The following is a 15,202-nucleotide window of genomic DNA, read 5'->3' on the forward strand; positions in this document are numbered from 1 at the left end:
CACTCACTCACTCATTTTCCTCCCACATTAAGCTGACACGCTGCGATATAACTGGAATACTGTTAAAAGCGGCGTTAAACCCAACTCACTCACTCACTCACTCTTTCAGAAATAGAGCTAGTGTCGCCTTCGCTATTGCATCTCTTGGCTTAAGGAGACCTACGACAGATGGCTGATCCAACTGCATTTCTTGTTTTAACTGATCTCAGGCTGGAGCATGGTCTTGACATTCCAGTAACAAGTGAGCAATGGATTCAGGTTGATTGCAAGATGGGTTTACCTTGTCATAGTGATTCTGAGGCGTGAGATGTCTACTTCAACTTTCCTTTCATTTGAGTAGGAGTATGGCTTTTTGTGGATTTTGGGTCGAATTTCGTATAGCCATCTGTCGATCTTACTTGCATCTTTACTTCTGCGTTTGAACATAACACCCACAGTTTTTTCACTTGAAAGGGTGAACCCCCATGTATTGCACCATTGATCTACTCCGTCCAGGGTTGACAGGAGTTTTTTTCACTTGAAAGGGTGAACCCCCATGTATTGCACCATTGATCTACTCCGTCCAGGGTTGACAGGAGTTTTTTTCAGATTAGTGATGTATCTTTGGCTTTACCCATATTGCTCCGTCATCAGCGATTTTAGAAGTTTGGGTAGGAGAGATGACATGATCAAATAGATAATTTATCATCATGTTAAATACAGTTGGGCTTATAATGCTGCCTTGTGGCGTGCCATTGTCCAGTGACACAGGACCAGATTGATTGTTCCCTATTTTTTTAACTGATAGAGACCTGTCTTGCAGGGAGCTGTCTATGAAACTTGCCATGCACCCTTCTATTCCAATTTGTGCTAGTTTGGTGAGGCGTCTGTCATGTTAAACATGTCGAAGGCTTTGCTAAACTCCAGATATTTCTGCCAGGTATTGTCTGTAAAATTGAGCAGTTTCATTTCTTTCTCCAGTCTGAGTATATGATCAAGATATGAGTGTTTCTTTCCAAAGCTGCTTTGATCAGGTTTGATGTAGTTGCCAGTTTCAAGGTGATGCATGAGCCTTTTTGTAACCATAGCTTCCATAGCTATGTACAAGTTTAAAGTGAGCGAGATAAGTCGATAAGGGTTTGGCAGGGCTTCGTCTTTCGACCATGTCTTGTTATACAACTCAGAGAGTAAGCTTTCGGTTTGATCAGGTAGGTTTCAATATCTGGTAACTGTTTGTGTCAAGACCAGGGCCAGCTTGCACAGAATAATCTTAGCTCTACAATTATTGTTAATCATTACGATCGTGATCTTAAATCCAGGCCGTCCGACAGTCGCACTAAGATTGTATGGCGCTTGTAAAGCGCCTGAGATCAGTTGTAACTCAGATTTTCTGTGCAAGTGGACCCTGGTGCAGTGTTTTTGATTTGTTGTATTCCATCATCAAACTCATCATGAAAATAGTATATTGTGCACCAGATGCCGGTGATGTTTTAGCTGTTTTGATAGCATGGTTGTCCTGTTGGAATTCTTCGCTGCAACAACATCACTTTTCCTACAACACCACCACCTCTACTCCTATTCACGCACACACCGTACTCCTTAGTCAAAAAGATGGTCGGATGGCAAAATTGAGTGCACAACTAGGACAGAAGTCAAACATGCATAAAAAGGTGACACCGATCAAAAATTTACAGTTAACCGTTAATTCGGGAATACTCTTGGAATTCTTGGATTTCATATACCAATGTAACAGGTCAAAGGTAAGATCCTCCTAACTACCACTTAAAAAGACGCATAAGGAACGTGGATGAGATACTATAACGTTTAGTCATTCAGCCAATTAATTAACGAAGGACAACATTGTATGTGTCCTTCAAAACCCAGAGAGAGTTTGGTAGTTTGGGTCTAACGTCTTCGGTTGATGACCTTCCTAGATTTACGAGCTGTGGACCCGCAAGGGGACTTGTCTTTTGAATCCACACATACCCAGCAAAGCAACAACGTCAACTTGGGATACAAGTTTCAGACTGCGTTATGCGGACATCTAAGTAATATTGTCAAAGTGCTAAATGTCAGTCAAGGTCAAAATTCAAGACAGCCTCCTTGGTTTAGTTGATAGAGCATCTGCGCTGTTTACGGGGAACGGGTGTCTCCTCAGCTCCCAACAAATGATCACTAAAGTGTTAAATTTGTAGGATTTGTCTTGTCTTTCAGCCTGTTTGAGAAGCACTTGATATTCTTATTTGTACACTTAATCAGAAAAAAAGATACCGTTATGTCCACTGAGAGTGCTTTAATGTTCGCAAAGGAAGAAGATAATTAAATTCACCAGATGTTGTTTATGAACAGTCAAAATCATATGGGGGACACAATGGTCTAATATGTCAGCAGAGTTGTGGCCCTTAGTAGTGTCAGGATCCGCTGTTTTGGATTCTATTGATAGAATCACCCTGATTGCTAGTCATAAAAGGTCTCTTAAGTGGGCAACCCGTTTGCCGCGGGGTGCGCCGCTGTGTCGGTTGAGAGAGGGAGTTGAGGGCAATGGTTCCAGGAACAGTGTGCCCTACAAACAACTTTGACTCTCACTTCACCTAGATGGGTGGTAGAATGGACCCCGTTTTGTCAATCAGCTGCCCATGTAAAGCCCTGCGTTAGAAACGTATTTGTTTAATTTTCTACATAATATTGTATTTCGGCTTTGTTTGTTGAACTTTATATGAATATGTGGAGCGATGGAATTTTTCGAGGCCAATTGGCTAATATTTCAGACCATCTGTACTGATAAATTCAAATCAGGCTTTTTTTATGGATTTCCTTACTGAATTCAGTTGTTCTCTGATAAACTGAAACATATAGCTTATAACATTATTCCTAAGTACTCTGGGAACCCGCACACTCTTAAACTATGCTTTAATGATGTCTGAAAACAGGCTAGGAAAGAAGGCAGAGCAATATTTTCGCCGCCATCCTTCTGTTCATAATTAAAAAAGTGAAAAAAAATCAGCCTCAGTGAACTATCAAACGAACTGAACGTCAGACTTGGAAAGAACTATGTTTCAAAAATTAATTCACGCACGCCTATGTCAAAGATATGGACAATGATCCCAAAAAATGAAAGGTACAGCTTCCAAATCTAGTATTCATTATCTCAAATATGACAATAATTTATTAACTAATAAATCATATATTGCAAACACGTTGGATGTTAAACTTTAACTAAACATTCTTTTTAAACTAATTATGAAAGTTTTAGATCAGAAACAAGAGTGGAAAAAATTAATATTAATTCTGATGATGGTGAAGATTAAAATATCGCAAAAATGCCTCAGTTGTTCATGTACCAAAGCCTAACAGGGATCATCCAGATCCATTGTATTACTGACACTGTAAAACTGTAAAACCATACAGCATATGGTCATTTATCAACTAGGTCTTTGAAAAGCATTTAGAAGTGATACACATAAGGCAGAGAATATATGGATGTCAACTTCTTTATTATGAGGAACACAACGTTTCGAAGTATATGCACCTGATGAAGGAGTAAGTTGTGTTCCTCATAATAAAGAAGTTGACATCCATATATTCTCTTCCTTATTGATCAACTGGTTTTGTTTTTACGAAGTACAATATGGTTCGTTTAGAATCATTCACTAAAATGCTATTTGCACGCAAATCCGTCCAATCCAGCTTATAATTGCGTCGGTATATGGCTGACGTAATGCCGATGCGACGTTAAATTTTAATTCGCTATCATTGCTTCCTTCATCCTATTCGTGAGGAACTATTCCAAAACAAAACCAAGCTTGTTTATTTTATTTTATTTCAAGTCTCATTTTACAGATGCTAATACCGACTTAGATGTAATATCTCCATACCGGCTTCTGTCTACTCCTCCTTGGCATTAAACCAGGTATGAAGTAGACCTAGTTCTCGGTAAGTTTTAAAAATATCTGACACAAATCAAATGATTTATCAACAGGTATAAATAAATTACGAACTACATATGACACTCATCCTTCAATTTGACAGACTGCCCTAAGGACGGTGACCAGGTTCCAAGTGCCACTTTCGTCCGAGCCAAAATCATATCTTCCAGGATAATAGCTCTTAGTTCCAAGCTAAGTATTTTCAGGCGTTTAAAGATGTATCTCCCATGCATCTATTCATACTTGAAATACGCTCACTCGCATACTCATTCATACTGCATTATGAAACCACGTTACTCAATGCCTAATAAATAGAATAAAGTTTGGAAATGTAGTCTTCATTTTCAAACGGACAATTCGAGTCGTAAAAGATAAACGTGAGCATCCTGTGTATTTGCCGAAATGATAAATGCATGTATATATTATATTCGGAACAGGCAACAAACGTGACAGTTCGTTACATGCTTCATTCGTCCGATTGAACGAAGTGCAGTTGTGGGACATATCACTGAGATGATATGCATATTCATAACTCCTTTAATGGTTTTAGTTCAGTGACAACTTGACTCAGGTCATAAGAGAACCAATGCTGGAAATGGCAGTGAAGATGATCTTCTGTTATTGTTGATTATCATTCTTGGTCACACGTTTCGCTGTGACTCTTTAACTTATAGTGCCCACAAATATCGCCATTTGAATTCTAGAGCGACTATGCCTGTCGTAAGAGGCGACTAACGGGATCGGGTGGCCAGACTCGCTGACTTGGTTGACGCATGTCGTTTTATCCCAATGTCAATCACTGGATTGTCTGGTCCACACTCGCTTATTTACTGTCCACCGTCATATTGCTTGAATACTGCTGAGTGCGATGTTAAACAACAAACGAACAAACAAATCTTTGAGAACCTGTATCCCTTTTAGAGAACTTAATGACCACAGCAACATATTCAGGTTCGTAATAATTTGTTTTAAAAAATAGCTGTTTGGAATTACTCCGTTGACCTTTTCTTCTCTAAAACAGACAGAAACGGTAAAAAAGAAAACTAGTTAAATTGGAATAATAATTCCTGTTAAGCACTGGAGGTAATGTAAATAGCAATGACCCTGAACAAGGACGTTACTGACATTTATTGTATTACAAAATATATTACTACTGTCCTTAACAATAACTGTATGGATGACAGAAGAGACGACGATAACGGAGGTGCTGAAATATATCACTCAAATGAACTGGCATTTTTACGTCATCATCACAAGTAAAACTATACATTTCCATACGGTGTTGTTAGTTTCGTGTGAGTGAGTGAGTGTGTACGGTTTTACGCCGCTTTTAGCAATATTCCAGCAATATCCCGGCGGGGGACACCAGAAATGGACTTCACACATTGTACCCATGTCGGGAATCGAACCCGGGTCTTCGACGAGCGAACGCTTTAACCACTAGGCTACCCAACCGCCCCCGCAACAGTGTGAAATATTACAGTATCCCAATCAAAGTTGAGAGGTAAATACTGTCATTTTGTCACTAACAGAATCAACATTATTTTACATTCTGGTGTGTTAATGTGCATAATAATAATAATAATAATAATAATAATAATAATAATAATAATAATAATAATAATAAAAAAATAAAAAATAAAAAATAATAATAATAAATTTTTTTTTATCCATGTCTACATTTCTCTTGTATTTATCCCATATCGTCATACACTTGTTGTAGAAGTTTAACAGTTGAACAAACACACTGGCTACACTGAAGAGGCAATTATGTTAATTCTGTCTGCGACGTGTTTTGTTACCGCCTTCGCAGATACCTAAAGGATACGTTCGCGAGTCAAGGATGAACCGACTATAACCTCAGGATGTAAATAAGATTTTTAATCAAATTTCAGATGCGTCTACATTTGGAGGTTTATTCTAAAACCATTTTGGATAATTCTAAACACGTAGTAAGCCTATACACTTATAGCACAACTTTGATCCGAACGCATTTCCCTTCTCAATAGTAGGCGTCACCAATGAAGATGACACACTAATATCTCCCCCTGATGGGAAGGTGATACAGATACTTCTCTCTCCTGGCTTCTAAATACAAAGACTTGTTACGCAACAGTTATCTTGAGGAACTTTTAACACCAACTCAACCTCACTGACTGCCTCTTGTCAACACATTCAATAACTTTGGCATTAGTGCATGTGTACATGTGTCTATGTTATCTGTATAAAGCAGTGGAATAAATGCATATTTTCTATGGTTAATAGTGCTATGATTAAAAGACATACAAACAAACACTCAAATATTGTAACACACAATGTCTTGAATATAATGTTATCATGAGAATGTACAATCTACCTTTCAACATTCATGGCAGCAAAATGTAGAATATTAAGTACTGCAATAACATCATCCACTAATTTTGAATGCGATTGTTATAGTTATGATGAAACTATAGTATATAACATATTATGAATGCTACGCAAATCCCTATCAAAATATATGCACTGCCTATTTTATCTATGCCAGTTGAAACTCTTAACGTAAAAGGTTGCCGAAGTGGACCACCTGTTTGCCGTGGGTTGTGCCCGTGTCGGTGTTGGAAGGGATTCTGGTGGTTGAGGGCAATGGAGCCAGGAACAGTATTCCTTTTTGCCCAACACACCCCTTCGACCATGACTTCACCTAGACGGGTGGTCAAATGGGCCCGGTTCTATCAATTGCTTGATCATGTCAAGCACTGTTTATGAATTTTTAAATACTGGTTCCACCTACTTTTTGAATGGTCTTCTGTTCATAAGTTATTTAAGATACTTGCCTATAGCAATTGCCCAGGATTCGCTGTGCAGAGTTGCGTCCCTTGGGCACGCCAGAAACCTATGATTGTGGGTTCAAATCCCGGTTCGCACCGATTATGTTTCTAGGTTTGTCAGCAGCATACCAATGCTCGCGCTGACACGCCGCGATATAACTTAATAACCGGTGTTAAATCCAACTCTGTCACAGTCACTCAAACATGCAATAAAACTAAAAAGCGGTTACACCTACTTGGGTTGTCAGTCCAGATTTGAAGAGGTCTTATTATGGCCATGTCGTATTGGCCTTTCACGATATACACATGAGTATTGAAAGGAGATGAACCCCCATTTTGTGTCCCTTGTGGTGACAGAATCACAGTCAAGCATGTCTTGCTTGACTGTTTATATTTCCATCACAGGGGACAACTATTTCAACATTTCACCCCTTAAGATTTTTTTTTAACAATATCAGTTCTCATTTAATTCTAAATTTGTCAATGATTGCCAACACTCGAAGGGATGATGAAAACCCTTCTGGGTTCCATGCAGGGTACAAATGTACTGTATGCTAACCACGGGAATACATAGACATTTCTATGTTTATTAGTGCTATAACATGATTAAATGACATACAAAGAAACACACACGTATTGTAACACACATTGTTATAAACATTATTTGTGATCTTGCGGAATAACATTCTACCTCGAGTAGTGGCTGGAAAATATATAATATCAAGTAGAGCAATAATATTATTTAAAAAATTGAAATACGAGACGAGGAGAGAGAGATTAGGAACAGGCATGGATGCTACGCAAAACCCTATCGCTGCATTCTTTATGAATGACAGTTCAAACGTCCAATCGATAACTTTTAATAAAACATGCACGGTAGCGAGGCAATAATCTATGGATACAATTAAAAGCAGAAAATACCATTTGGCATTGAAGTAAAACAACAAGTATGGAGATGTTAGTTATGAATAAATTGCGCACATCCTGTCTAATATTGCCGTGATAAATTAAAATAGTGCTACAATAATGTTGCTTTAGGGTAAAGGATGCAAGACGTCAGTATGCAATTTCAGAACATGAACACATTTCGGAAAATGGCAAACACAAATATTTTACTTTTGTATTTTATTGTACTTGTTTATCATTCACGCATAGCAGCTATGGGTGGAGCTTTTCAAGTCGATAAATATTGTACTTGTGATGATTGTAATGTGAGTTGACTTCCTTTTCGAAAATGAAAAGTGTCTTTTTAATTAAGAATTATGTGAAATTTGAATACCTCATACTGTTAGATGAGTAGGATAAAGAGAGTAATGCCACAACCGACATTGAGGAACATGAAGAGTCTCAGACAGAGGGCATCAAGTACATCAGAAACATCCTTCCAGGCCACGCTGACAACAGGTTTCTCCTCTCTGTCGTTATCCCCAGGACGCTCCATTGTATCTGACGTATCTACCTTCATGTTTGGCTTCTGTGGAGAACAACATATCAACAAGGTGACACATCTCTGCACTATTACAGGTACTTTACCTGTCTTCCGATGCACCCTAAGGATGAGGATTGACAAGGCCACAGAGAGTGAGCTGAGAGTGAGAAGAATGGTGAGGTAGATGGTGAGATAGGACGTCTGTAGGGATGTTCTTGGCATGTTGTCGGTCATCTGAGTCAGGAACACAGTGAAAGAGAGCAGAACTGTCATGGAGAGAGCCACTTTGTCTCCGTATTCTAAAGGCAGAGCAAACACCAGGGAGCTGAGAAGGGACAGGAGCATGATAGGGATTATTAGGTTGAAGACATAGTATGCTGGTCGGCGCTTTAAGGTGAAGGTAACGCGAAACATAGGATATTCAGCCCTCAGAACTTCCCCTGAAAAATCTTTTATTATCCACAATGGATTTCCATCTGTTGATCGGTTAGTGAACGACTTGTTTACTAAAGGTGTAAATCGTGCTTTATCCGACGGTGTCTGCCAGGTGGAGAGTAATATGGAACAGACCTGAGTATCAAACGGAAAATAGAGAATATCAAAGTCACACTGAGTCTTGTAAAGATCTCCATGTCCCCAGCTTACTAATCCTGTGTTATGTATGCATGCAAGGGTAGTTTTCTCCTCAAACATCTTTCTTTCGGTAACCGTGTCTATAACTGTTAAGTCAGGAATCCACACACTATCACTAGATATACACAGATTTTCTTGTCCACCAAAGTCAGAAATGTTCCACTTCAGTGAATCATCAACCCATTGGAAGTTAAAAAATCCATTGGTGGTCATTGACTGCTGCAACTCGTTCATTTCCGCTAAATCGAACAAATGAAATTGAATATTGATGTCCATTGCGTCTTCTGTTTCACGAGGAAACACATGTCGATTGTAATCACTTAATACATGGTGTAAAAGTCTCTTCTGTTCCCGAATCTTGTTGCAATTTATCAGTGTAAGGAAGGTAAAGAATAATGTGAGAAAGAAATGTCCACGGTAAGTCATCTCAGCTAGCAGTCATCGCTTTGTGTCAGAAATCGCGTGTTCATCCATGGACCAGTGTTTTGTATATTAGAAACATCGTTTTAAACTCAAAGTCGGCTTTGTGATATTTATCTGTGGAACAGTTGTTTGGTTAGCAATTGACAACATACATCGGTGATATATAGAGTGAAAATCCAATCAGGTTTAGATAGAATAGAAAAGGTGACCAAATAGTACGTCCCTAACAACGCAAACTGTTACCAAACAAAGGCATGCAATGGAACAGAGAAGAAATCAATAAATGCGTGCAATAAAAGCAATTTAAGAATATAGTAAAATAAAGCAATGCCATTAGCGGTATTGACTTTTGTGTGACCGAGTCTATTGATTAGGTAGGTACACCTTGGAGGCAGTTATCAACAGCTGTCCACAGCCCCTGACAGGACATCTGCTCACTTTGTCATTGGTTAACGCCGAAAAATCCAGCTTTATGACGGCGACCTGCAAATAATCGAAAGAAGTCATCGGTGAGCAACATCGACCCACGTCATCATGGTACGATGACACACAAACAAATCACCGAATATGATGACCTCATGCTATTGCCTTTTACGACCGTTATTGGTTACTGTGGACCGTTATTTAACCGGGACCCCTATGGAATAATCAATTTATCAAACATATTTTAATAGTCTGGCTTTAATGGTATATCGAAATGTCCAATTCCTCTACCATTATAGTAACTAATGGTTCTATTTTTCCCCAACCTTTTTATCAGCACACATGTGATCCCGGAGCACGCTTTGAAGAACCTGTGTATTTTGTCGTTTTGTTGACAAATGTCCATTTGTCCCCACAAAAGTGTGCGCCATTTCCAGATATTAACGTTATTAATACACGGATCTCTACCATACATCAATTAGCCGCTGCTTAATGTGAAAGATCTTTCTAGTCTTTCAGTCTCATTGTGAAGCACTTTATATACCCGTTTGCATTAATCAGATAAATGATATCGTAATGACAACTCTCAGTACTTTAACGCTCACAATGGAGGAAGATGATTTTATTTGTCAGATGTTATTGAAAAGTCGAAAGTCGATTTACTCGGCATGAGTGACAGAGTAGTCTGATGTGCAATGGAGACATGTGTCACTAAGCAGTGCCAGGGCCAGCTGTTTGTCGGTTCTATTCCAATATTTGCCCTTATTATGATAGTTTGTCCGTCCGTACCATACCAATGCGTGTAAGAGGCTGTCTGCGACATTTCACAAATTTAACTGGCACCTGGTTATAACTGAAACACAGCGTAAGGACCACACTGACACATTCACGTCGTAAAACAAAAATGTCCAAATTAAATTTAACTTGTTGTTTTAATGTGCATGTTTTAATGTGCATAATTTGTTTAAAAAATCATTTTGTGGTTGACTCTTTTCTGATGCCATGTTTATGTGGCCAAGGCTCGCTAAATACAATGTTTATTCCTAATGCAGGATATTTACCATCCCCCCAAACACTCGCGAGATAACCTCTATATATTTCATGATAAGGACCATCTTTGATAAATTGTCCCAAGTGTATGCATACATGACAGGGACTACATGAGCTACCATAATTACAAGATATCTTACATTTCTTCCCAGGTGGAATACCATTGTTCAAATTTTGTTGTATTTTTTCTCTGGCTTTTTGGATGGCATAAATGCACATACATTCACAAGATGCATAATTCTATGAGCTTTATAAGTTCTACATGATATTAATGTCTACGCAAGCGTATATGGTACAAAAGTACTCTTGATATTGTCCACTTAAAAAATCGTTAGTTTTAGAGGTGTCATAATTCCAATATCTTCATACCTTTCTTGACAAATCTCCAGTGGTGTCAGTTGGAAGTTGCATCATGATAAACAGAGAGTAAAACACATGGAATTCCAAGTTAGTGCCAGGGAAAATAACAGTTGAAACACACAATTTAGGAATGATTGAGCATAAAAATGCAATAGCCAAGGTATAATCCAAAAGTAATAATCCATTTCTACTGATAGGTCACGTGACTCAAAATCTTGACTACTTCCGGTGCTTTGAGGGTTATTATTCCTGATAAAAAAAATTACAAACCAATACATATACTGAAACGCATTGAAAACGCAACAGGGGTAAAAAGTGAAATTGACGCTATACCAAATTTTATGGTGTTGGTTGTGTACTATAATGACAAACAGATAACTTAGTTCCATATAGTTAAGACAAGTGTCTTTGGAAAGTACACACTTTTAATGCAGAGAAAATGGAACACACAAGGGGTCCAAAGGCAAAGTCAGTACCGGGTATGACCGCCCCTGGCCGCAATGCATGCCACCCAACGCCTTCTCATATCAACTTGTGGTATCCTACGCCACTCACGTTGCAGGACAAGTGCGAGCTCTCCAACGTTGGCAATTTTAGGTCGACGTGCAATGCGCTGTCCCATATAGTCCCACAAGTGCTCGACGGGCGATATATCGGGAGATAATGCAGGCCATGGCACAACAGGTACGTTACTCTGTGCTAGGAAGTCCACAGAAGCACTTGCTGTGTGTGCTCCGGCGTCCTATTGGAAAGTATGCAGCTCTTGGATTGGACGGAAACAGAGGACAACGTGGCTTTTAAAATGGCGTCCCTGTAGTAAACTGCATTAACACGACCCATGCATACATGGAGCTGTGATCTGTGCCGAAAACTGATATAGCCCCAAACCATCACACTTCCACCGCCCCATCGATCAGTCTGCACAACACAATCATCGTTATAATGAATACATCCGTCAGCTTTCCTGAGGAGAAATCTGGATTCTTCAGAGACGAGAACCATTGTCTGAGCATTGCAGACGTGCATTTCGGTGCCTTAGGGCCAGAACCGAGCTTACGAAAGGATGACGGAACGTTCCCGTTCCTCAAGTGTCGGCATTGCGTCCTCATTGCTATTACGCGGCTACAGCGATGAAACGGGTTGCCTTTGATTGCCTTCCCTTTTTACCCCATTTCTGCACGAAAAGGAAATGCTACTTTGCATTTTTCGTGGTTTGCACGTGTAAAAACGTGTTTTTGAGTACTGTTCTCTTTTGCGCTTTGGTGACGACTCACAACGGCAACAATTTTGGAGCTTCCTTAAGTCCTAACCATGGGGTATTTTAGTTGTTGTTCAGATCAGGAACTGCTTGAAATGCTGTGCAAACCCCTATGAAAATATACAAACACTCCCCATTGTATCTATGATAGTTTTAAGTTCCAATGTATAGCTATTAATAAAACATTCACGGTCGCAAAACAATAATCTACGGCAAAGGATACCATTAAAAGCACAAAATAATATAACGTTGTTTACATTTTAAATGCATCAGGTGGCCCTTGAACATTTCTTAATTTCTGTTAGTAACCACTCAGTGAAGTAAAACCAGTATAGACATGTTGATTATGAAGAAATTAGACACTTTATTGCTTATATTGTCATTTTTAATTAAAATAGTACCACAATGCTGTGGTTCATTGGTAAAGTATTGTAAGATGACTTGAAATGTATGAAATATTTGTAAAGAAATTGTTTACTGCATTAATATTTCAACGAAAATAAAACAGTCAAGTAAACGCCCATATTTAGCTGATTCCACACCCACTTGCTTGAGGTTATTTTTTTCTTCCTGTGATTAAACATCTTTATAAACACATGTACCAGTGTTATATATACATTACATATCGTTTTAAAACTCAAAGTGGAATTTGTGATATGTATGTGTGGACCGGTTGTTTATCAAGCGATTGACAACATGCACTGATCTTATAATCAGCGATGACTGACTTCGATGTGACTTAACCTTTTCTGTTAAGGATGAGGCACCTGTGTATAGTGTTTGAGGAAAGAACAAATTTTACTGACAAAGGTTCATTTGTCCCCACCCATGTGTATGTCACAGCCTGACATTCCAACACAAATATTGTACCACGCATCCATTAGCCACTGCTTAATGTGTAGGATACTTCTAATCTTTCAGTCTCTTTGTAAAGCTCTTGATGTACACGTTTGCATTAATCAGATCGTTAATGCTGGCGTTATGTCAACTCACAGAGCTTTAATGTTTGCAATGAAGAAGATGATTTTATTTGCCAGATGTTGTTACTGAAAAGTCAAAATCGTTTTTATCCGACATGGGTGACACAGTAGTCTGCTACGTTGTACAGAGATGTGTACCACGGTAGTGCCAAGGTCGGTTGTTTGTGGGTTCTGTTCCAAGATTTGCCCTGATTATGATCCTTAATCCTTCACCACAATACCAGGCGCGAAGTCGCATTTCTTAATGTTCATACGCGTGTTGATACGGCATCGAATTCTCGGAATTTTACTGATCACACACACACTAAGATTCCATGAATACGGAATAGTTCCTTTCAGCGGCATTAACTCTTCGACAATTTAAGCAACATAATGAATTATGGAGACAAATATACATTTTTATTCACGTATAATAGTACAACAATGAAATAAAAATGGTATTATTGTTAATACAAAATTGAAACCGTTCGCCTGTTTCTTTCGGTCGACTTGGCCGTCAGTCGCCTCAAGGTCAATAGTTCTCATGACTACGAAAAGAAAACGAAAACTTTTGTCGGTCTTCGCATATTCATCAAGAAACTGTGTAATTGATTCTACAACAAGTAAGGATAATTTGATCTTACAATGATAGATCTAGCCCAGAGTGTTAATGCAGCATTTTCACGAAAGTTAAACGTGAATGTGCATTAACCAAGAACATTGAGTTCATTCGGAGTCCAAGCTATGTCGACAATGCGACGCATTTCCCTTCTCAATAGTAGGCGTCACCAATGAAGACAACACACTGATATCTCCCTCTGATGGGAAGGTGATACAGATACTTCTCTCTCCTGGCTTCTAAATACAATGACTTGTTAAGCAACAGTTATCTTTAGGAACTTTTAACACCAACTCAACCTCACTGACTGCCTCTTGTCAACACATTCAATTACTTTGGCATTAGTGCATGTGTACATGTGTCTATGTTATCTGTATAAAGCAGTGGAATAAATGCATATTTTCTATGTTTGATAGTGCTATGATTAAAAGACATACAAACAAACACTCAAATATTGTAACACACAATGTCTTGAATATAATGTTATCATGAGAATATACAATCTACCTTTCAACATTCATGGCAGCAAAATGTAGAATATTAAGTACTGCAATAACATCATCCACAAATTTGGAATGCGATTGTTATAGTTATGATGAAACTATAGTATATAACATATTATGAATGCTACGCAAATCCCTATCAAAATAATAAGCACTGCCTACTTTATCTATGTTGAAATTCTTAACGTAAAAGGCTGCCGAAGTCGCCCACCTGTTGCCGTGGGTTGTGCTCGTGTCGGTGTTGGAAGGGATTCTGGTGGTTGAGGGCAATGGAGCCAGGAACAGTATTCCTTTTTGCCTAACACACCCCTTCGACCCTGACTTCACCTAGACGGGTGGTAGAATGGGCCCGGTTCTATCAATTGCTTGATCATGTCAAGCACTGTTGATTATTTTTTAAATACTGGTTCCACCTACTTTGTGAATGGTGTTCTGTTCATAAGTTTTTTAAGATACTTGCCTAAAGCAATTGCCCAGGAGGCGGTGGCTGATGAACCTTCATTTACACAACGCCGAAAAAAATGATCTTTACAATACATAACCAAATTGTATTCAAATGAGTCAAATCCAGCTAACAACTGCATTTTTAAACCTAATTCTAATTTAAATGAGGATCTTTTCAGGAGGAAACGTATTCCACGCCTAGGAATCAGAATTAAACCTTTCATTTCGGCTGCAAATATTGAACTCGAAAATATATCTCCTTCCGCCCGCTTTCTTCTCCTCTTTGGCAATTTGTAAAGCCACTGGTAGATCGTACCTTATCTAAACTTAGGAATTCGAAACAAATCAACTACATTATCAACAAGAATATAATCAATTAAGAAGTG

The 15,202-nt window shown here is 38.7% G+C and overlaps 1 protein-coding gene across 1 annotated transcript; it reads right to left on the reverse strand.

The window, feature by feature from the left end:
• Positions 1–8,003: 8,003 nt before the first annotated feature.
• Positions 8,004–9,011, reverse strand: LOC124133125 (neuronal acetylcholine receptor subunit alpha-5-like). The gene has a single exon (XM_046497386.2). The coding sequence runs from the start codon at positions 9,009–9,011 to the stop codon at positions 8,004–8,006; it is 1,008 nt and encodes a 335-aa protein (XP_046353342.2).
• Between the last annotated feature and the right edge of the window lie 6,191 nt (positions 9,012–15,202).

Source organism: Haliotis rufescens, unplaced genomic scaffold (genome assembly GCF_023055435.1).
Source record: "Haliotis rufescens isolate VD_foot unplaced genomic scaffold, xgHalRufe1.0.p SCAF_20, whole genome shotgun sequence".
Classification (NCBI taxonomy): Eukaryota; Metazoa; Mollusca; class Gastropoda; order Lepetellida; family Haliotidae; genus Haliotis; species Haliotis rufescens.